This window comes from Clupea harengus, chromosome 17, assembly GCF_900700415.2.
Source record: "Clupea harengus chromosome 17, Ch_v2.0.2, whole genome shotgun sequence".
Taxonomy (NCBI): domain Eukaryota; kingdom Metazoa; phylum Chordata; class Actinopteri; order Clupeiformes; family Clupeidae; genus Clupea; species Clupea harengus.
The window spans coordinates 2,879,659-2,903,756 of NC_045168.1; the positions used below are offsets into that span (position 1 = coordinate 2,879,659).

The following is a 24,098-nucleotide window of genomic DNA, read 5'->3' on the forward strand; positions in this document are numbered from 1 at the left end:
CCAAATGTCGTGCTGCAAACTTTAAACGAGCTTTAACATGCTTTTTCTTCAGCAATGGAGTCTTATGTGGTGAGCGTGCATACAGGCCATGGCGGTTGAGTGCATTGTTTTCTTCTAAACAACTGTACCTGCAAATTCCAGGTATTTCTGAAGCTCTCCACTGTGGTCCTTGGCTCTTGGACAACTCTTCTGATAATTCTTTTCACTCCTCTGTCAGAAATCTTGCGAGGAGCACCTGGTCGTGGCCAGTTTATGGTGAAATGATGTTCTTTCCACTTCCGGCTTATGGTCCAAACACTGCTCACTGGAATATTCAGAAGTTTAGAAATGCGTCTGTAACCAATGCCATCAGTATGTTTTGCAAAAAGGTTACGAAGGTCTTGAGAGAGCTCTTTGCTTTTACCCATCATGAGATTTTTCTTGTGTGACACCTTGGTATTGAGACACCTTTTTATAGGCCATCAGTTGGGATATTAATTTGCACTGACAAGGGGCCGGATTGCTTTCTAATTACTGATAGATTTCAGCAGTTTTCTTGGCTTTCCATGCCTTTTTGCACCTCCCTTTCTTCATGTGTTCAATACTTTTTCCCTGTGTTATTTCACATTAATACACATAACTTAATTTCTGAATGTATTTGTGTTGGTATTTTTAATGAGAAAAAAGGTGACGTGTTCAATACTTATTTTACCCGCTGTATGCTACAAATGCTATATAATTGAACTTCAATGGAAACAAGGGAGATCGTAGTTTGAGGTTTGGATTCCTCGAAACCACTGGAGGTCAGGGGTTTGTCCTTTTCCTGTCACGACAACCAAGAGACAACCTATATACCAACAGTGAATTTATTAGCAAAATGAAATACATATCTGCAACACTAACAGTTCTTACATGTTGATGTGGTATTATTAGTAAGATAAGTCCCTGCACAATTGTTGCATTTTCAAAATATACCTCTGAGCAAAACATGACACAAATCATTCTTCAATTGAAAAAAAAGCTGAAAAAATAATATGTGGGTAAAAACTTATTTCTGGCATTTCAACACAGAAAAAAAAAGAATCAAATATAAATGTTACTGTCAAAACGGCAGGACTTTTAATTAGTTATTCACCTCACAACCTCGTCGGGAACCAGAGTGGTGATTATATTTCACACTGATTGCGGGATTATATTTCACACTGACTGAGGATTGACGGTATTTTACAAATATAAAAATAGTCTATACAAAGAGGGGTTATACAGGAGTAAAGTGAGCATTTACATGACATTGTCTCACTTTGTTAAGAGTATGCATGTCAACACAAAAAAAATTCTGAAATGGTTTGTTGGATATGCAGAATTAAAACTTATCTCGTATAATTTCATGACATGTTATGTGAAACAAAACCACCATGAACATAACAAAATGGCATCATACAAACACGAAAACATTACAATTTGAACACAGTTTTCCTCGTGACATCTCGTGTAACAATGGCAAGCACACAGTCAGTCAGACGAAACTTCTAACCCACATGACTCTAATGTTGAGTATGACTACAATCATTAATTAAACATACATTAATAAGCTATAGCCCGTGAAGATTTTCGCGACTGACTTTCTTTGATATAACAGTCTAAGCCCACTGAGACACATGCCTTGGCTTGGTGTTGGCAACTCAGTTCAAGTCAATAAACCAGTTTTTTCCAGTCACCACCACCACCACCGTTTTTGCCACGGGTCTATCACCTGAATGCTAACCAAACAACGAACAACAAACAGGCCTTTCTTAACTGATCCAGTTGTGCTTTAGACTGGAGTTGAACCTGCAGTGATTTTTTTTTATAGCACACCCACAAGCAAAACATGAACACCCCAATCGTGTTTCTCCTAATCTAACGTGCCTTAACGTGCTTGTGAGGAAGACATACCGGGGACGGGTGTAAGCGCGCTCCACATTAACGTTTAAATCAATAAATGCTGCACTGACGTCACCAGTGGTGCCAGCTGCGAATCTTCCTGCTCGGTTTTGTTCTTTTAAATCACTGTGAGAAAATATCAAAGGGAGCCAAGATGCAATTCTGCAGAAGTCACTGCACTTTCAGGCCCACAGATTACCAAGGCCTGCTTTTTAGGATCGCTTGTTAAGAGATAGATATAATTGTATATTTACACATATTCTGAAAGTCAACTTTTAGACACTTACAAAAATGCAACAAGTTTTTTTTTGTATTTAAGAAAATAATACAAGGTATCACTGCACAAATCACATGGCATTTTCTCTGAGTTTTAAGCTGATGTAAGCTGGTATACATAGATGAAACAAGTGTCTACATAATTGTGGACACAAGTACAAGTTGTAGGAGAAGAGAACGGACTCCATGGTTATTCTGTGAAAAAAAAAAACATAGGGCTTGGTTGCGATCAGAGCACCAGTTATACTTCAGAGAGGATCATAACAGGCAGTGGAGCTCGAGCCTTGCATAACAGGGGTCATTGTCTTGATGAGACTCTCCATATGCTTTCAGGGTCAAGGAGTCGTGCAATCAACACTACTAAATGTTCTGCAGCTCAGGCAGGGAGCAGATCGTGGACAAGACACTCCAAAAGAGCAAAATCTTAGCGTTTTATTTTGGGTAAATTATTTGTAACAGCACGAGTAAAAAGAGGGAAGTGTATTGAAAATAGATCATCAGAGGGCGGGGTGAGAGGCAGGCAGGAAGCTGAACTAATTGGAAGTGCAGGTTGGCCATCGTCGGCATTATGTGCATAAGACAACACGGATTCAGGAAGAGGCACCGCTATCACAGTCTCTCCTCTGACCGCAATTGGCTATGGCTGCCACCGCCCGGCTGCTGATTGGCTGGCGAGGTGGCACTGGGCGTGTACGGAGGCGGGGCCTCGGAGAAGCTGCTGGCGTCTGTGCTGTCTGGTATGGCGATGGGCGGGGCTCCGGCTGCTTCTTCTGCCGCTTCTGGCATGGCATACTCGCTGTACGGAGGCGGCTTCAGGTCATTGGCTGGCGGAAGAAGAGTGGATCATACAGTCAGCTTTGAGCAGTGGCGGGGAAACAGCAACCCCAAAACTATGTCAACTCACACTCACAGGAAATACCACAATGCGGAAACACGTACTGTACTGCGTTAGTCAGTGTTACAGAGGAAATAACCATGAGCAGTGCAGTAAATTCCCCTTGAAGCCACAGTGGGCTTTCCAAACAAACCTTTTCATTTTCTACAGCCAGTTTCCCTAGCTAGTGCCCTAACATACCCCCAATACATACGCACAGAGTGTCTACAAGTCATTAGACATAGCAGTATTGTTCTTCTCTGCACCTAATAAATATATCCACAACATGTATCTGGCATCCACTCTATTGTTCTCTCGCTTTCTCAAGAAACACGGCCATATCCTCTAATGAGTCATGGAACTGGCACTGTACACTTTAACACGGGCTGCGCGGTTTTACTGTCCAGATCCAATACTGTGAAGTCAACAGCTCTGGCTGCCAGGGACTGTTCCGGACTTCCGGTTTTCCTGTGAACATTACACATCACCCTGAAGACCATCCATCCCTCCTACCAACTGTCAAAAGTTGAACATTACACAAATTCCAGAGAAGGACCATTGCACAGGTGTTCTTGGCTAATTGTTTCCATTGAGCAGAAGCCACAAAATATTACTCAACATCCTGTCCAGCGATGACAGCCTGTGAGTGTATTCTGTAAAGCCAGACACAGCCCTCACAGGTGTGCAGAGGAAACGCAGTTGGGCCAAATTAGTCATCTTTTGCTTTCCCCTTTGTGCCATTTCATAACGAAACCATATCCTATTCAAATTCAATACCCGAAGAACTTCCTGTGGCTGTCCGAAACTACTTGGTAATGCAAATAACCAAATGACTACAATTCCCTCAATCCCTTGAGATACATACGCTGAGGGACACTACATAAGGCTCAAGCTGCAGTGACCAATCTGTGGTTTTAAAGAATACATGACCAAGCTGAATGTTCTACTAAGCCACAACTGAAACAGGCACTCAAGGACTCTCCTGGGGGTTTCTAACCTATGAGTACACTGCCCAGGGTTCTCTAACCTTTAAGCAAACATTTCTTCCTGGTTTCAATGTATTAACCAAATCAAACTAAATCTAATCATGTTTCAAAGACATGGCCGTGCCTATTTGCCTCTTATTTTATGTCCTAGATGTGCACTAAAATGGGGCGGGGCGTACTGCACCTGTGGCTAAAAGCAGCTTCCGAGGTTAACCTCACCCTATCGCAGATGCACTCAAGAGGTGCAGACATCCAATCGCATGAGGCCTCCAAATGGCACATAGTTTCTAAGATCGCAGATGAGTCGTGGAGTGGAAACAGTTGGCCTTTCTGAGTGCCTCCAGAAAACATTCAATATGCCTTTAACGGCCTTAAACTGGGGGCTGGAAACATGGACTTCAGAAACAATCAATGTGCCTTTAACAGCCTTAAACTGGGGGCTGGAAACATGGACTTCTGAAAGAAAGTGTCAAAAAGTGGACGCGTGGCTTTAGAGTTGCATCTCATAACCCACCCCAACCAGAACTCACAAATTTTAGAGAGAGGAGCAGTAAGTGGTGTTATGGAAGCCGTTTGAGCTCTCTGCCCTGGCTAAGTGACCATTTGTTTGGTGGAGGTGTCATGGTTGGAATGAGAAGGCTAGAAAATACAGCCTCTTGGCAAGGCTGTGGGGATGGAGAGCCAAAGCCCACGGTGTGGGACTGACTGACTGTCTGTCTGTCTGTCTGCAGATGACTCGGCTTAACGATTCCTGAGAAGCACGGCAGAATAAATGCTTGCTCATACACCCTTCGTTCAAGCTGTTTGAATGTTATTTCTAATTCAGTTGCCCTTAGGTATCCCACCTATATATTAGGCTAGGCATGCTTCGAGTTTGAGGAAGAAGCAAAAGAGAAATTTGAACAGAACAAACTGCCTTTGGTGATGACCTTATAACAACCCCTTTGTCCCCCATTGAAGTGGTGTGCATTGAAATATGTTCGCCATTATCAGGAAGTTAGTCATAACTTAAATGAACAGTCTAAGGACAGTGTCTCCCTGGTTACAAGCAAAAGTAAATATTGTTAGTATCCAAATAAGTGAAGGACCTTTATCTCGAATTTGACTGGCCATCATCGGTCTGTCCCCTCTCCAACCTCGGAAGATGGAGGATCGTAGTATGACAAAAGGTGCTCACAATCTATGCAGCAGCTTGCTTTTGCTTTATTATTGTGTGGGGACTTTGTTTAGTAATGGATTGGGCTTAGAGGCACTTTCTGTAAACGAGCGAGGAGAAAAAATTCTAAATATAGCCCACTTGGCCGGATATACACAATGAAGAAACATGTGGTTTGTTAAAGAGTTCAACACTACTGTGCTTTCTTCGGAGAAACTGGATTAGAGTATTTGCCCGGAACAGTTGAACACACTCTTCTTCGAGTCAGACTTGGCGTTCTGGAGACGGAGATGTTGTATCGCAGATTCAGCTGAGGTTGATTGTACACCCAACTTGGCCTCGAGTCGGCAAACATTCTGACTACATTCTTGCCATTGTTCACATCCTAAACTTCAGAGAAGAGGAAGCTGTTCCTTAATCAGCTGGGATGTTTCAGGACAACCCTGCCCTGATAAAAAAACGAGTGTTTACAAATACCACTAGAATCATTCCAGACATTCCAAATAAAGGTAGTATGTGGGGGAAATGTCTGCGTTCTAATCCAAAACTTGTTCACCACAGCAATAGATGCGAACTTGGCCTCATATCTTAACTGTAGGTCTACATACACTTTCTGAGCGTGGGGTATGTAAGTTAAGTCAGTGAAGTAACACTTTCTGAGCGTGGGGTATGTAAGTTAAGTCAGTAAAGTAACACTTTCTGAGTGTGGGGTATGTACAGTAAGTTAAGTCAGTAAAGTAACACTTTCTGAGCGTGGGGTATGTAAGTCAAGTCAATCAAGTAACTCTTCAGAGTGACAGAGAGCTGGATAGAGGAGGACTGGACCATCATAATATTCACTGTAAAATTCCTATAATAATAATTTTCAGATAATTCAATGTGTGTATACCACAGAAAATGTTGTACATTCATAGCATTAACAATTGGATTATTGTAAATAGTTTGATCAAGGTCATAGTGTTTTTACATGGTATGTAGTTATCTTGATGTCGCCTATACTTAGTGTATGTGATTTCTTTTACATACCAGATATCACAGCATTTAAGAACACTCAATACACCTCCTTTGGAGTGGCCTGCGCTCTACTGGGCACATTTTCCAGTAATAGAGAGAATTATTGCCAAATATGTACATGCCATGAGCACCACTACCAGTACTGAATGAGTATAAATTGATCATTTATTACTGTTATTGTTTATATACCCTCCATCTTGTGATGACCTGATTTCAAGCAGCTTGCAAGTTATGGTAAAGTTAACCTTACCAGTGTAAAAGTTGCATTTGCATATCGCGGTTAACTAAACGATAAAGCCAAATTAAAACAGTTCATTGCCCTTAATTGCCTTGTCAAACTCCGATGGTGAAAAGAGTTTGTCACTAAATAAATCCCACCCGTTTGACGTGGCTTGGCATGTCTGTCGAGATGCTTCGCCAAGTTGGACGTGTTGGTCTGTGTAGGTTTAAAACATGTTTTACAGACTATAAATAATGTGCCTGCAGGAAGTGGAAGCAGTGCTGTACGTACACACACACACACACACACACATAGGAAATATGATTCTGATGAAAACACTTAAAGAACTTGTATTGATAAAATGGGGTATAGTGCCGTTTTTGACAGCAGGGTATTATCGCAATACCTTTCTAGTATCAGTATACTGTAAAACAAAATGTCTGAACATGTCTGACCACATTTACACACACACACACACACACACACACACACACACACACACACACCTAACTATATTCAATAACTTGTCTGAACATGTTTTCAGTTACACGTTTTAAGTGAGATGTGCGAGGGAGGGTGGGTGGCAGGGTCTCTCACCTCCAGAGACGGCCTCGTACGGAGGCGGCATGTCCAGGTGTGAGGAGGAGTCCGGAGGCAGCGAGGTCGAGGGCTCGCCCACCGAGCCTTCATCCTGCCCGCCGTACCAGCTGGGCCAGATTGACGTCTGTGGACACAAGCAACAGCCGGAGTCAAAACACCCACTATCGAGAGAAACACACATAGATAACAAACACGCACACAACACAAATGCGCGCACACACACACACACACACACACACACACACACACACACACACACACACACACACACACACACACACACACACACACACAACAAACAAACACACACACACCCCCTGAGCAAACAGGCCGGTGCTGGCAACAACTATTAGTTAAATAAACTGGCACAGTTATATAAACTGCCCACTGTGTCACTCTGCATGCAAGACAAGCTTCTATCAGTTTGTCATAAAATCTCACTGCACATAACATGCCCATCCTTTTTATTGGCCTCAGTCAGTTAAACAAATGCTGTGATGTGATGCAGAACCCGTCCGAGTGTTATTTGGCAGTGAAGATAATGCCAGTTTCGTTGTCATGAGAGATGTTTGCATATCTGTGATTTACAACTTGCAACACAACTTCTGTTGTCCCACAAAGTCTTTGTCTTAAATGTGGCTGGTAGCAGCTTCGCACCGCAGTCTACTGAAAACTCATTTGTATGTGACTGGAGGGCATGTCTGCAGCACCTCTCATCAGACCTGACTGATGAGCCCTGAGCTGAGCTGAACTGAACTGCATGGAGTTACACTGACGACTGGGCACTGTTTGCAGTATCTCCCCGACGAGGACGTTTGTTTAACATCAAACAGCTTACATCATCCTTTTACAGAGGCTCGGTTAGAAAAGGTCAAATGTAACAGAAACACACACACACACACCACACACACACACACACACACACACACACACACACACACACCACACACACACACACACACTTTAGAACCATCTACAGTACATTTTCATAGTGAGAAAAAAGAGGAGGTAGCCTACAAATCAAGCAGAAAGACACACACACACACACACACTTTAGAACCATCTACAGTACATTTTCATCATTATCATAGTGAGAAAAAATAGGAGGTAGCCTACAAATCAAGCAGAAAGCCACACACACACACTTTAGAACCATCTACAGTACATTTATCATTTGCATAGTGAGAATAAAGAGGAGGTAGCCTACACGTCAGGCAGAAAAGAATGTTACGAATTAATTTAATTTGCTCTTAAGTGCTTGACTGCCTACAGACATCTAAAAGTGTCCTCTTGTCAGTTTGAAATGCAGCTTGCAAGCGGTTAAATTGAGGCCATTTCCTGCCCAGAGACTTCTTTTGACAACACTAAAAATACACCCTTATAGCACACAGAGAAGGCAGGGGTACCTGCACAGGTTTGGCAGAGAGGGGAGGGAGCAGGAGAGCATAATGAAATCTAATTGGAATGGTGTGTGCATAGAGAGTGTGTGTGTGTGTGTGTGTGTGTGTGTGTGTGTGTGTGTGTGTGTGTGTGTGTGTGTGTTGTGTGTGTGTGTGTGTGCGAACGACCCTAGAGTTATGACTGCAGTCCACTCAAAGCAGCACCACTGTAACAAACAGCATTTTGAGGTCTTTCAATTCAGATAAACAGTGAGGGCGTTCTCTGGCAGGGATGGCTAGTATGGAAGCCATTATGCTCCAGCAGAGGAGACATCATCACACTTGAGCGTGAGCAGAAGGCTGAAATCAATCTCTGAAATGGAGATTTCATTCACGGCAGATTGCTTCCAGGTGCCCCATCAACACTGGGGAACACTGAGCAACACTGGCTCCACGGCTTTGTCTAATGAAGTTATCACAAATCAAAACCACCGCCGGAAGCTTTTGGACATGTTTAAAGGAAACAGAGTCCAAAAAAATTACTTTGCGCCACTTGTGGACATAGTTATGTTTTAGTACATAAAGACATTATAGCTATGGCTGGATCTACATACACTTACACACAGTAACATGCCATGGACTGGGAGCTCAGAGTCATTTAAGCATGGCTGGTCCTGGTTAGTTCTTTTTTTTCTTATTCCACTTTTGGGACGTTCACAGTCCCAGGTTAGATTTGACGAGAGCTAGGCACCAGTCAGCCCGACAGAGCAGCCCACATATGAAGCCTGAGCCAAATGTGTAGCACATTACTGAGACCTGGCATGGGCGTCACCCAGTTTAAGGCTTACGCCAAATCTCCGTGTGAAATCATGGCAGTAATGAGGTCTATAGGTTAAGCGCAGCCAGGTCAGAAAACGAGCAGAAAGGGGCGAAACGGTACTGAGTCACCATCATTAAAACTGACAGAAAGAGAGCATGCATTGGAGAGAGCATGCATTACTTTAGTGTTTCTCAGATTACAGTCCATGACGGGCGACCTCATAGGAATTCAGAGTGTCCCCTTACTTGACAGTTAGGTATGTGGCCAAGAGCCCAAATTATCAGTAGCATTGTTTAACATAAATAGGCTCCAACACAAATGCTCAACCACTCGAATTAACAACCAATAACAAAAACAAAAATGGGTAAACAAATTAAGTCTAAATGTGAATTCATGGGTCTATCTGATCTCATCTGCACACTTACATTTTGCCTCTCACACATCTGGTGCAGGTAAGCCCGACCTCCCACAATCACAATCTGGGCATTGCGGGGGTTGCTCAGGTATGCTGCAAGCTGCCTCTGCCTCGTCCGGTACCAGCAGATGTAGAAGAAGATCTTGATGATGATAAATACTATGACAACTCTATAAACAGGCAGATAAATGGCAGGAATTAGAGAACGACAGTGGGTGTTCCAGCCAACATTTTTTTGTGGCACTTATAGTATGTGTATAGTGTGTGTATAGTGTATGTATAAATGGCAAATGGCTGCATGTATTGCGGTGCAGCCGTGCATCACGTGAGCTTGTTTGGTAGTGTATTTACCACAACTACACCCAATCTACTTCACCAAGGAAACTAAATCATTACAACGTTCACATTAGGTATATATTTGCTGTTATATCCACAGCACAGTGATTTTGACGTCTAAACACAAGTTCTTGAAAGTTATTAACTGAATCACGGGGAGGCTCAAAACTTTTGCAACATTGCACAGATAAGGTCATATGGTAGATTTAGTATTGAGCTGGAAGTAACTTTGAGAAGATGGTCAGCATATGGCCAATGCAACAAACATCAGTATGATCATTCAATGAGTCTGTTACAAGCCCAAAACAACAACAAGAAACAAATGAAGGCCTAAACAACCAACAACTTGGTGTTACACTTTGTAAATACTATCCCACTGAATAGTAATACCAGACATTATAAGCTTATAAAGACTTTGGTAATACCCACTGAAACAGGTAGCCTAACTGTTAGACAAAAGTTAATTTGCCTGAATTACTTCCCCAGTCAAAATAATGATTAAAACATCATCGATTATCACAGAGAGCATAACAAAAATACACATCCCAAGTTTGCATGCAAGACTATAAACACTCACATGTACCAGTAGAGCTCCATGATTGGAATGTTCTGCTTTAGACGATTCACGTGCTCATCTTCCAATCTCTTATTTCAGCTGAAAAACAGATCCAAATGTCCACATCACTGTCTCACCGAGTGAGTTCATTCACAGTCTTGTTAGCAAGTCTATTGTATACGGAAGGCTGGCACTTGAGTCAACTATGTGAAAGGTTGGTACATGGCTAGCTAGAAATAATTCGTCCATTTCTACATAACTTCGTTTAACCGATGTCTCCGACTGAGCTTTCGTTTGTCCATTGTTCCAAGTGTAGCAATTAAGTTAAGAGCCAGGGCTGGCCAGATACATACAGCCAAATATGCAACTAATAGACCACAAATCCCCCCCCTTAATTTCATAACAAAGATTGCCACACACGGAGTCTGTCAGCGCTAGCAAACTATTATTAGATTAATGCTCGCCAGCTAAATTAGCTAGTATTACAAAAATCCCAGTAATTATATCAAGATGGCTAATTACCAAACGATAGCACTGAACAATTTGTCGACTAGTGTTAAGCGATAGTTTAGCAATCTTCCTTGTCATTCATGAAAACAGGAACATTAACGATACAGCTAATGTTAACAAGATAACGTGTTCAAAGAACTTACTTGACGCTCTCCCTACAATCCTTACTAACATTAACAGTTATTTAACAACTACCGTTAGCTAGTTGTGTCATGCCCAATTCATACGTTGATGACTTGAACAAAACCCTGCCTTTCTGTTTCATAAACCCCCTTCGTAGGAAACGTTGACTCGCTGTTGGCAAACTATTATCCACGTTGAGTGCTAGCTAGCCACCATCATGTTGCCAAACACTGACAACAATAATTAGCCATGCTATCCTAGCTATTTTGTATCTGGCTAATTAACAGTAGTTTGTTATAACCACACGTTTACCTACACTAAAGACAACTGAACACTAACTGTTACATTCTCTTTGCCTTGGTTAAAGTCATTACACGATTACGAATACGAACGGAGATACAATAAATTAGCTACATACCCTTCTGTTGAAATGCTCTAAAAGAGGAAGAAGCAACTGATCCATTATTTGTCCATAGGAAGTAACGTTAGCAAGGTAGCTAGCAAGTTAAATTAGCCAGCTATACTGGTATGGTTTCCTATAAGTTACTCAGCGATAGCTAGCGTAACAAACTAACACTATCAAAACTGTAAGTACATATTCTCAGGGTTTGCGCCATATATTAAAAAATTGGGCTCCTTCCGCAACAAACAAATAACTACAGAAAGGGCGGGTCTAGTAAGCCAAGCGGCAGATCTATTACATGTAGCAATCAATTTGCTCGCTGTATGGACTTCAGAACGGTCGTACCTACCAAAGGGGCCACTGCTGCCCCTTAGTGGTGATATCTTGCAACCACACGTTGTTATTATAAACCGAGATTCACTCAAATGCATAGTATTTTTGCAGTGTAAAACGCATGCTTTATTTGCAGGATGAAAAAGAGAAATTCATTCTGTGGCAATGTAAAATGATTTAAAATCATCAATCTTCTAACCAAAGAAAGTTGTTTGGCATAAGGTGCATATGAACATAAGCCTTTTTCCATCCCGTGGGTTTGTGTGTCATCACTCACTTTACCCTTTCTTTGAAGAGAGCGCAGATGATGCTGAAAGTCCGTTTTTCCCCTAGTCGTACATATAGGATGCAGCATGTTGTAGTCCAAAGACAGAAAATGGGATTTGACTCTGTTCTATACTGCTGATATATATGAACTACAAATAAATCCAATCCAGTACTTTGATCCAGATTACTAGATAGATTCTTGAAAAAGAAGGGTGCTTTGGACATTTGACAGTTTGGTATTTTATTCCATCAATAATGAAGCAACAATTAAAACACAATCATCATCACAAATCCTGACTGTTTGCACATGGGAAGTTGGGAGAATGGACCTTGGTTTCTTCAACACCCCCCTATCACTTAGCAAGTGTCTTTACAGTAAAGGGGAAAACCACATGCCAAGTAAATTACACTATATACAACCACGGCTCAATAATATTTTCTGATGTTGCAGAGAATGATCCAATGGTGTACTCCCTGTAATAGTATTCAGTGTCATTTGAATGTTGTGTTGCTTTCAATAAATCTTCAAAAAAAATCTCTATCCCAGATGTTGGTACACTCAATATTTGTTGGTGGCATAGATATTCAATAAGGGTCTTGTCATTTTGTGAAAATACAAAACTTCGAAAAAAATCACTTCTACTGGCAGCCTTATCTGTTGTCTTCGATAATGATGGTTCTTCTTGGATAGGTGTCTACATCAACAAAAATGTAGCGAAACTCATATTTACCAGTTTCAGGGTTCTGTGAAGAGACATTAAGTTGAAGTTAAAACACAGTTTTTCACCATTATGAATTCTAGTGCAACATATTAATGCTAGTATACAGTACTGATGTGGTAATAAGTACAAAACAGGTATGCATGAAAGACTTTAGATAAATGCTGGCTAATTATTATAAATTATAAATGCATGCTTCTGATCTAGAATAAAATCAGCTCTACAAACAGCTACACACATTTGTATGTAAAGTCATGTTAGCATAGTCTTGCTCTAACAGACTAGAGCTCAGCTCAGTTCTTACTGGAAAATAGTCTTAAGACCTTCGATCCAGATGAGTCTGGAGTTCTAGATGGTGAGGCTAGACAGTCAGCAGGTTAAGGAGGCTGATTTACATGACAAAAGTTGTTTTTCTGACAATCTAAGATGCTGCAGGAGAATAGTCCCGATGCAAATTGGTAAAAGGCTAATCTAGTTGCTTTGCATTTAATTCTGAACTACACACATTCCTGATGCCAGGCCATAGTGAATAAGAGTGGAACTAGTGGAGAGGGAAGGCCAGCCTAACACTAACAGTAGAACTAGGAAAGTTCAGGTTCAGGTTATTTTTGTCTTCCAATACCAAAGACCCGCGTACCAGCTAGAGTGAACCTAGCCCAATTTAGCCCCAGACCAACGGCCTGCTGTTGTACCCGTGTGTGATGCCATTTGGATTGCTACGTGTTTGCAGTCAGTTTTCCCAACCACCATCTTCAACAGTGGAGCCACTGTTAAACCAAGACTTTAAAGAACATTCCTCTTCCTGAACTGAGATTTCTAATGTTTAAGTACCGGTAAGGAAAACATTCTTATGGGCATGAAAGGAAAATCAGCATCTCACTTCTTTGGACTCTGTGTGAACAGTCCCTTGTCGTCCGGGTTCTGACCCCTCAATGTAAAACTTCAGCCTTATATATTTCAGCCCATCTTTTATGTATTCCATGTGACTAGGGAAAGAGGAAGACAGTCATTACTGAATATTTATCAAACTAGACAAATTAAATATACTTGAAAAATAATAATAATAATAATTATAATAATAATAATACTTTAAACTTATATAGCGCTTTTGTAGGTATCCAAAGACGCTTTACATTGGGCAAAGACAAAAAAATTAAATAAAAAAAAGAGCAAACAAAACAAACAAACAGAACATTTTAGTAAAAAGAAAAAAAGAAAAGTGGAGAGGCTGTGCGGAATTAGTCATGTGATGGAGAGTAGGGAGGGGAAGGGATCAGGCGTTAGCAGGTGAAGGCGAGTTTGAAGAGGTGGGTTTTGAGGGCTTTTTTGAACGATGATAAGGTGGGAGCCTGACGGTTGTGGATGGGGAGGGCGCTCCAGAGGGCCCTGAGGTGAACCAGGAGAGGGCAGTGCCAGTTATGCCAAGGGAGTGCTGGAGACGTGAGAGGAGGATGGGGTGGTTGATGGTGTCGAAGGCGGGCGCTGAGGTCAAGGAGGATGAGGATGGTGAGGAAGCCAGAGTCAGCAGAGAAAAGTATGTAATTTGTGATTTTCAGAAGGGCAGTAGTGTGCTGTGTTTTGAACGGAAGCCGGATTGGAAGGGTTCGTAGAGATTATGGAGATCTAGGTGGGACTTGAGTTGTGAACCAACAGGTCTCTCAAGGACTTTGGAGAGGTAGGGGAGGTTGGAGATGGGCCGGTAGTTGTTGGGGATGTCGGGGTCAAGACCAGGTTGTTTCAGTACGGGGTTGACAGCAGCGAGCTTGAGTGGGCTGGGGTACGAGACCAGAGGACAGTGAGGAGTTGATGATGTTGGTGATGAGAGGGGAGAGTGAGGGGATGCAGGCCTTGACTAAGGAAGAGGGGAGGGGTTCAAGGGCACAGGTGGAGGTCTTCATGCTGGAACTATTGAGGAGAGGTCCGTTTCAGTGATTGATTTGAAGAAAGAGAGTGACTTGGAAGTAGGGGAGGGTCATGTTGAGGGCTGGGGGGGGGGGGGGGGGGGTGGTGGTAGTGAGGGGATGGGGCAGCCAGCTGGTTGCGTATTGCGATGATTTTGTCATGGAAGAAGGATAAAAATGAGTTGCATTTGCTGGTGGTGAAGGAAGTGGAGATGGATGTCCATGGGCTTGAGAGGTTTGTTGATGGTGGAGAAAAGCGTTTTGGGGTTGTTTGAGCCAGATCGGATGATGGAGGAGTAGTGAGAGGAGCGAGCGGTGTTGATGGCATCTTTATATTGTTGTTGGTGGAGTATGAGGGCATCAAAGTGAACAGTGAGTCCAGTTTTGTTGGCAAAACTTTCCAGTTGACGGCCCTGTACTTTGAGGGGGCGAAGTGGGTCAGTGTACCAGGGGCCGGAGTGGGTGAAGGAGACGAGTTTTGATTTTTTCGGGGGCGAGGATGTCAAGACAGGAGGAGAGTGCATCATTATAGTAATTGACCAGGGCAGTGGGGGAGGCAGTCGAAATAGGGGCAGAGACGGTGGCAGCCAAGGTGGAGGAGCGAGGGGAGGTTGATGGACTTGATGTTCTAGAATGTTATGGTGCGATTCTGCTTAACATGGGGGGCAGGGATGTCTATGTCCAGGCAGGGTGATAGCCAGATGGTCAGAGATGGTGAGGTCGGTGCTGTTTAGGTTGCTGATGGTAATGCTGGAGATGCAGACCAGGTCAAGTCTTTTTTATGGGTGGGAAAATCGACATGTTGGGTGATGTTGAAGAAGTAAAAAATGTCCAGGAGTTCTGTAGAGGTTGTGGAGTCAGATGAGTCGACGTGTATGTTAAAGTCACCAAGTAGCAGAATGGATGGAGAGATGGTGCAGAGTTGTGTGAGAAATTCAGACAGGTCGGAGGGGAAAGCAGGGTAAGGTTTTGGGGGGCGGTAAATGACTGCAGTAACCAGAGGTTTGGGACCAGATAGTTTAAAAACAAGGTGTTCAAATGAGGAGGGAGCCGGGATGGTTATTGCACTTGTAATGATGTTTGAATATTGAAAACAATAATTGCACTGACATTTGCGGAAAGCTGTATTGCACTGGCAGTACTTTTTTTAAATCATGCCATCCCCTGCAAGGTAGTTAGTGATGCTACTTATATGTCAATTCTAACTATGATACAATGATACATACTTTGTATGTTCAGTAACAGTGTAGGCCAATGCAGTGAGCACACTGAGTGTATATATATATATATGTATTTCTGCCAAATCTGCCATAATGACTCACAATTAGCCCTGATTGCATCTTTTCATATTGTGAAAGATGCAGTCCTCAATTCTGGCAAAAGGTTGTTGACGTTTCTGCTCAACAGCCAATCAAATTACACCCCTCCCTTCAGTGCTCCTGAAGCAACATGTTGATTGGTTGGATTAGTGTATGACTTGGCCCAAGGCACTTTGTTTGTTTCCCATGTACAGAGCCAGGTTTGTGAACGAACGCTGGAGTTTATTCAGAGCCCCCCCCCCCCCACACACACACACACACACACACACACACACACACACACACACACACACACACACACACACACACACACACACACACACACACACACACACACACAGGACGGACAGATAGAGTAACGTGAGGAGAATTCAGCTGAATTTTACGAAAAGGTTAATGGATTATAATCAAGGACCACACTTTTAAAAGGCACATGCACCCTTACCTAACTTGTTGCCTTCTGCCTCTTCGAGTAGTCTCCCCATGACATGTAATGGGCTCCCCAAAAGCTCCTATGACCTACATTTTAACACAGGATAATTCAGATACATTTGACATTATGATTATTGCACATTAAATGGACATAGGTTGGGTTATCCTGTTGAAACACTTACATGAATTATAAGAACAAAGCTCACCTCTGGATTTGACTTGCATTTCTTAAAAGCCTTCCCGTAAATTTTGCTTGGACTGGATGATGAAAACAACTCTTGGAAAACAACATACAATAGTCCACCTAGAATGACAGCAGAGATACACAACCCATTTCATTCTGACACATGATGTACACAGAAACAAACAAAAACAAGTCGTAAGAAATGCTTCCAAATGGTTTCAGCCATCAATGAGATTGCTCTTCTTAAACTGCATATCAAATTGACACTGCTCTATAAAGTGACAACTGTGAGCTGACACGGTTTTGTCACTTTTTGGGCAGGGAAAGCATAGCTCATTAGGACGACTGCCAGATGTCAAATTGGTATAACGCTGCCTAGTACTACAGCACCAAATAGCATTCAACTACTAAGTACTTTAAAAAATATCCAGCATGGCTATTAAGGGCAGTTAAGACTATTGGCTATTTTATGGCAGGTGAGGTAGCAAGGGGTCATATCAATTTAAATGACAACGCTTACCAAAGCTACGCGTGACAGCAGATACGATTTGGAATCATTCCTTGCTCATGTTAGTGTATGCATAATTCCACTGTGTCATTTTTCACGGAGTAATTTTGCATTGTGCAGAGTTGCTCTATGAACACTGCCCTACGGTTCAATCAAACCCTGACCTGTCACGCCCAATCCAACGAGGACAACGATCAGGTAGGTGAAATCCTTGCCAGCCCGTTTTACTGTTGAGGAGAGGAAGAAACACTATTGTACATATATGGAAACACACATGACAGAGGAAGAAACACTATTGTACATATATGGAAACAAACATGACAACAACATAACCAGAACATGCTCGAATAAACACAGGATGGCTACCTTTCTGTCCTGCGGTTAGTCTGGGTCCGCTCTGAGCCCTTTGAACAGACACCTGTTCTTTATCCTCTCCATGGCTCGCTTTACTTCTTAACTTCACATCGAGACATATACCACGACTCTGTGACACTGCGATGTTGCTGTGGACAAATGATGCATACTCGGACAGCCGGAGAAAAACAGGCCTCGCAACATTAGCAATAAGCAATGGAGAGGTGTTGTGCATGCTATTGTGCAAATGCTGAAGACATTGCGATCTCCTAACAAGTGGTAGTTTTCGATATGCAACTCTGAGTTGCGTGAGAGCAGTGGGGTACACCATGTTGTCCTTTGAAAAATCCTCGACTCAAAGGTCTCTTAACAAACAGTTAGTTTAGACAACACTCTAAGACCAAGAGCTCCATGCCAGTGATACGACTACAACATTAGAAAATACAATTGGTTTGTGTCAGCAAGACAGATTGCTGTCAGTGGTAGCGTTACTTAGCTGGCTAACGCTAAAGTATAGGTTAACAGGCGCGCTGGAGAAATCGGGCGCATGTTTTGTTCGTCAGTGCAAAGCGTGCCAATAAATCGCGGGACTAGTTGCCTAGTTTACATCCTGAGAGTTAAACCAATAGAGGGTATGCACTGACGTCACGTTCCAGCCGGAACACGCCCTCTCAGTCAGGCTGAGTGGTAAGACATGGCTGCCTTTAAAGCAACAGTATCAAAGAATTTCTAATGCAGCCATTTGTGTGGGCTTTTTTTAATAAGTAGCTATATTTGATGTCATCTTCAAATTAATTTGGTATAGTATTGACCAAGATGGTACATGGTCACGTAAAGAACAGCTATAACAGACCAGGTGTTCCCACTAGTTGCCCACGCTATGCACCATAGTTCTGTGATCCTGGACAGACCCGTCTCACAAACATTTAAGAAAAGACCAAAATGCCTTACTGCTGCTTTAATAGGCTTAGGGGAAACTGCAAAACCGGGAATAAACTATTATCAATTATATTAACAAACAATTATCTTCTTAAATCAAGTTGGACTTGACCCTTACGACTTACAACTTACCAAAGAACCAGTGGTTCTGTCTGATTGAGATGGGAATTGGGAATCAATGGGAGGTGAATGAATAGAGGTAGACGGATCTAGCAGATCCTCTGATAGTCTCCAGAATTCCTGAATAAGACAGACAATTGTATGGAATATTTTGCCTCATTGTTTTTTTTTCTTGTTATACGCCCGTGTGGAAATAAGTACATAAGCTCAGGGGTTGCACTGACCAGCTAGCATGGGTCTTCAGCGACATCTTCAACCTCTCCCTCAGCCTGTCTCTACTCCCCACCTGCTTCAAAAGGACCACCACCGTCCCTGTGCCTAAGAACACCAAGGCCATCTACATGAATGACTATCGCCTGGTAGCACTGACCTCTGTGATCATTAAGTCCTTCGAGCGGCTAGTCAAATCATTCATCTGCTCCTTGCTGCCTCCCACCCTGGACCTCATCCACAGTGATCACCAACACAGGCACCCTCCAGGGCTGTGTGCTCAGCCCTCTCCTGTTCTCCTTGTTCACGCATGACCGTGCGGCTACGCACAGTTCAAATCTCACCTTGAAGTTTGCTGACGACACAACCATTGTGGGCCTCATCACTGACAATGATGAGTCAGCCTACAGAGAGGAGGTTGATACCCTGACAACATGGTGTCAGGATAATAACCTCTCTCTCAACATCAGCAAGACTAAAGAGATGATTGTGGACTATAGGAGACGGCAGAAGGAATAGCCTGCACCCCATACACATCAACAGATCCGTAGTGGCAAAGGTCAGCTGCTTCAGGTTCCTCGGGGTGAACATCAGCAGTGATCTCAACTGGTCAAGGTGGTGAAAGCGGCCCGGTAACGCCTCTTCTTCCTGAGGAGACTGAAGAAGTTTGGTATGGAATCAGTCATCCTCACTAACTTTTACAGATGTACTATAGAGAGCATCCTAACTGGTTGCATCACAGTCTGGTACGGGAGCTGCACAGCCAAGGACCGCAAGGGTCCTACGCAGTGTGGTCAGGTCTGCGGAGTTCATGATCGGCAGGGAGCTCCCAGCCCTGCAGGACATCTTCCACACACGATGCATCAGAAAAGCTGGCAGGATCCTTAAAGACTGATACCATTCATCCTTTAGACTTTTTTCCCTGTTGCCTTCTGGCAGGCGCTACCGAAGTATTTGCTCTCGCACCCGTAGATTGGAGAGCAGTTTCTTTCCAAGGGCCATCAGGCTTTTAAATGGACAGTGATACAGTCTCGCCACTTTACATGTTACAGTTTCGTCTACTGTTTGCACTATCAGTAATATTGCACTACCTGATACCAGGCACACTTGATTTGTCTTTAGGCTAGTATAGGTATATTAGGTTAGTATAGGTTACTTTATGTGTATTAGATTAGATTAGATTAGATTCAACTTTATTGTCATTGCAAAGAGTACAAGTACCGAGGCAACGAAATGCAGTTAGCATCTAACCAGAAGTGCAAAGCAGAAGAGTGCAGAGTATGTGCATAATGGTAATATAAATATAGATAAATAGGGTATATACAGTATGACATAAGTATTATATGTTTAGAAGATTGTATTGTATATTTAATTTGTATATTTAGTAGATTTATTATATGTTTATCATAGGTGTAATTTATGTTCAGAGTACTTATATGTTATGTTATTTTATTTTATGCTATGGTAGGTTGTTGTGCGGTGTCTTGTCTTAAGAATTTCAGTGCCCAGTCTGACTTTGTTTGTTCTGTCCATCTGACAAAAAAATACTTGTACTTGAACTTGAATAAGTTTCATGGACTCAACGTTTAGATTTATTTCCAATCTTTTCCCCTTAACCTTTCCCTATGGGAGTTTAGCCCGTTTGCCTTTTGGAATACTGTTTTGTTGTGGGATGTTCATTGAGACTTCGAGGGCAAGTCAAATCTTCTCTTTTTTTGCTGTTGTTGTTTATGGACTAATGCACACAGACAGGGCGTACTTTTGTTATTCCACCATTAGCGGTGACAGCGCTCTTAAAGACGTTGCTCCTAAATACTACTCCTTTCATCTTCCTCTCCACTCTCTTTCACTTAAATACATTTATATCCCACCAGGCGTGTCTACTAAAACTTAGATGCAATTGTTCGATGACTGGGACGAGTAGTTACAGTTCAATTACATGCGTTCTTTTGGCGTGTTCGTGGCATTCTAGCTGAAATCCGCCACAGAGTAAGTTAGTCTTTCTGTAGCTCAGTGGGTGTCACTGCGGTGACTTATGCCTACTGTGACATCATGTGCAGATCCTCCACAAGACAGAGGAGCAAGTAGTGGTTAAGCTCTATATGTTGTTCTATGATAGTATATCCTTTCAATAATGTCAATGTTAATGCCAAAATCGTGAACAAAAGTCTGCAATAGAATATATACAGACCTAAGGAGTGGCTTGAATATGCTATAAAAATCAAATCATGTTTCCCCCCTTTTATTTATAAACAAACTTTTTAAAAAAAGATTATGAACATGGTTCATTTTCAGTTGGTCTCAGTTTATTGAAAACATTCTTTCCAGCATTTAATATTCAAATAAAGTCTCTCATTTTTTTTCAGCAAGTAAATTCAGTTTGAAACATATACACACATTTAGTCTGGGCCAGAAATATGCTACTTGAAAAGCACCTCAGTGACATGGTTGATGAGTTGGATATCATCGTTTGCATTAGGCTATACCCAGTGAAGGGCAGGCCTCTTCTTTTAAGGGCATTAACACATCCCCAGATGGATTTTGTGTCCTTTCTAGGCTACGAACTCAAGGACACCATTCAACATTCACTATGGTTCCCAATCCCTCCATATGACATTAGACTATGTGACATCTTTTATTCACTTAATGCCTCACCACGGAAGTGTTAGAATCTGTGTTGCCAGTAGTGGTAGATTAAAATCCCATGGCTCCAGCAGTCACCAACATCATGGCGTTTCCCAAAGTGGGAGACAAAAAATGTAGTCTGTATCCAAAACGATTCATTTCAGCAACACAATTTTACAGTTTCTAAATGAAAAGACAGAAAAAGAAAAGTGAAAGGACACACCTGGGTTCTTTTTTTTGTCATTCTCAATGAGCAAATGTACATTAAAGGTTCTTGTTGTAGTTTTCTTTAAAAAAAAAAAAAAAAAAGAATGTGAGTCCAGTCTCACAACATTGTAGTTTTCAGCCACTTCCCAGGTTTTGCTTTGTGAGAACTCACGAAAGGTCCGAACTTCCTCCACCACCACAGAGAGATAGAGAACCCAATGCACTCACAGAAGACTGATTTTAATCACAATACTGAAATTACTCAAAGCCACAGTTCTTTCAAGATGCATGAGGGTGTTAAAGAGAGAGTTAACACCATAAGCTGTCACACTTGGCAAGATGCAGGGAAATGTTGTATTTGCCTGTAGAAAAATAAAAACACTATTAGGTCCACTTTATAGCAAGCTCTCCTTATAGCCCTTAGATGGCCCTTAGCTGGCCCACTTGTGTTCATATATTGCATAGACATTTTGAGAGAAAAGAGTGTGGACATTCAAAGCATGGATCCTGCCAGGGCTGATAATGACTTGCCGGAAAGGACATACGAGGACTTTAAGGGACATGTGTCTTGCCAACTTATGCTTGATAGGACGTCAAAGTGTGTCAACTGTGCAGTTATCTGAACAGACAAGAGAGGCTGCTGTCTACTTCTGTAAAAACCTCATGGTTAGTTAATAATCATTAAGTGTTATACACTTCATTTAAAATAACTTATACACAAATAAACCTTTTGTATTAAGATGTATACATCAAGCCAGATTTTAATCCATACAGAAACACAGAAAGAGAGAGAATCATCAGAGATTAGCAACAGTTCATCTCTGGTTGTGACTCTTTCTGTTTGAAAATGGGATTTGGCTCATTTAATCCACACAAAACAGAGAGGAAGCTGAATGAATGCCTTGTATGAATGATAGATACATACACATACAAAATGGACCGCAGTACGGATAGAACATTCATGACAGCACATTGATAAGGAGGCAGCATACATAAACCGCACACAAATGGCAACACAACACAAACTCTAATTTTCACACTACAGAACCACGAGAAGTAGTCAGGCAATCAAGCAGGGAAATAAAGACTTTATGAGGATGGCTTTGTTACTGTAATATATAATTCAGTTTTAATTTGACTCCAGTATGTTTTGGAAGCACCAGTCGTTATATTGAGAGTGCAAAAGCTGTAACAAGTATCAACGGGGAAAAAAGGCTACCACTATCTGGTGCAATACTATTGCCAACAGACACTAGGCTTATATTCTCCAACATAACAAGTGAAACGAAAGGAAAACACACTCTGGCATCATGACATGTTCATTGATGAATATATGGGGAGAGTTGAAAGGCTTCTGCTTTGTTGTTGTTTCTAACAAAGCCCTGAAAAGTCTGCATTTAGCCTCAAAAATGGTGTCCGACTGATTCCATTACAAAAATGTGAATATTAGTACAAAAAGGTCAATGCCACTAAAATGTAGCAAGCACTGTTTTTTTTTTTTTTTTATTGTGTGCAGCATTTCAACTTTTGTGAAAATGACAGCACCTCTCATAAGTATGCAGTTACAAAATAAAACATTTCTACAGAAAAAGTGTAATTGTAATTTCACTGTTTTACTGAGATAGGACATGCAATCTATTATGAGTGTACTAGGGTTATTTGCAGTCTTCCCATATGTTTCTTTATAATATTTATACTGAGATGTATGGTTTAGGAAGCTAATTAAATGCAAGTTGCTAAAAATTAGATGATTTTCTCCTCCCGGGAAATATGATATGCATGCAGAGGTCTCAAGAAGAATTGATTTATTAACACCTAGAAAATATGCATGTAGGCAGGGCTATCTGTTAAAACTAACTAGCAAGCAATTTAGGAGTACATCTGTAATTCTAATTTCCTGATGGGACAATGAGGTACTAGCATGCAGCGTGACATCAACAAAACAGATTTGATCAGCTTTCTTCTTGCAAAGTAATGCTAAATTTAGCAAATCCTGTACAATCAAAATATCTAAAATGTGTTGCTGAATTTAGCTGTACACTCATTTGTTTGTGTTCAGAGAAATTAGGACTACAAAATGTGATCATACAAGAAAATCACCTACTGGAACACTACATCCCTGAATTAAAATATCAAGCTCAATATCAAGAAAAGTCATTTTCAATGAATCTGAAGTCCTTTGTTGCTGAGAGTGTCTATGTACATGGGTAGGGTTGTCATAGCGATGCCTCTAGAGTCTCCAGAGTGAACCCTCATGCTGGTGAGTATCTCCGTCCCATACACTCATATGTGATTGAAGCTCGTTCGTATTGATCCAGGATTGCACTATTTTCAAGAAGTCTACACAATGGAGACAATGCAACATAACGCAGAACATAAGCAAGCGGCACCGACAACACACTGCACATTT

The 24,098-nt window shown here is 41.8% G+C and overlaps 3 protein-coding genes across 5 annotated transcripts in view; all 3 read right to left on the bottom strand.

The window, feature by feature from the left end:
* Nucleotides 1-827: 827 nt before the first annotated feature.
* Nucleotides 828-11,887, bottom strand: si:dkey-118j18.2. 2 transcript variants are annotated; one of them, XM_042710218.1, is made up of 5 exons: nt 11,586-11,887; nt 10,556-10,633; nt 9,653-9,812; nt 7,026-7,152; nt 828-3,002 (listed from the first exon to the last, which is right to left on the bottom strand). In XM_042710218.1, exons 2-5 carry the CDS (start codon nt 10,573-10,575, stop codon nt 2,788-2,790), a joined length of 522 nt encoding a protein of 173 aa, XP_042566152.1. In that variant the 5' UTR covers nt 10,576-10,633; nt 11,586-11,887; the 3' UTR covers nt 828-2,787. The 2 variants fall into 2 exon arrangements, with proteins under 2 accessions (XP_042566152.1, XP_042566153.1); XM_042710219.1 differs by lacking the exon at nt 11,586-11,887 and adding an exon at nt 11,188-11,547.
* A 507-nt stretch (nt 11,888-12,394) lies between these two features.
* On the bottom strand, nt 12,395-18,178 carry timm21 (translocase of inner mitochondrial membrane 21). Its single transcript, XM_012816139.3, has 6 exons — nt 17,600-18,178; nt 17,398-17,460; nt 16,748-16,845; nt 16,555-16,628; nt 13,770-13,875; nt 12,395-12,914 (listed from the first exon to the last, which is right to left on the bottom strand). Exons 1-6 carry the CDS (start codon nt 17,916-17,918, stop codon nt 12,822-12,824), a joined length of 753 nt encoding a protein of 250 aa, XP_012671593.1. The 5' UTR covers nt 17,919-18,178; the 3' UTR covers nt 12,395-12,821.
* A 2,966-nt stretch (nt 18,179-21,144) lies between these two features.
* The window catches only part of neto1l (neuropilin (NRP) and tolloid (TLL)-like 1, like), a 78,929-nt gene continuing 75,975 nt past the window's right edge, over nt 21,145-24,098 (bottom strand). Inside the window, exon 11 of one of the 2 annotated variants that reach the window (XM_031583947.1) lies at nt 21,145-22,050. The gene's annotated coding sequence lies outside the window, so the exon portion shown is untranslated. Of the gene's footprint in view, nt 24,029-24,098 lie in introns of both variants that reach the window. The other variant, XM_031583946.1, reaches the window with a different exon arrangement.

What these genes read in the sequence shown, in the direction of transcription:
- si:dkey-118j18.2 (XM_042710218.1), bottom strand. Translation starts at nt 10,575, where the DNA reads ATGGAGCTCTACTGGTACAT. An exon ending in ATGGAGCTCTACTGGTACAT is followed by an intron (nt 9,813 to 10,555) that starts GTGAGTGTTTAT and finishes GCCTGTTTATAG; the next exon opens with AGTTGTCATAGTATTTATCA. An exon ending in AGATGTGTGAGAGGCAAAAT is followed by an intron (nt 7,153 to 9,652) that starts GTAAGTGTGCAG and finishes TTGTGTCCACAG; the next exon opens with ACGTCAATCTGGCCCAGCTG.
- timm21 (XM_012816139.3), bottom strand. Translation starts at nt 17,918, where the DNA reads ATGGTGTACCCCACTGCTCTCACGCAACTCAGAGTTGCATATCGAAAA. An exon ending in AATGCAAGTCAAATCCAGAG is followed by an intron (nt 16,629 to 16,747) that starts GTGAGCTTTGTT and finishes GTTAAAATGTAG; the next exon opens with GTCATAGGAGCTTTTGGGGA. An exon ending in GGCAGAAGGCAACAAGTTAG is followed by an intron (nt 13,876 to 16,554) that starts GTAAGGGTGCAT and finishes CTCTTTCCCTAG; the next exon opens with TCACATGGAATACATAAAAG.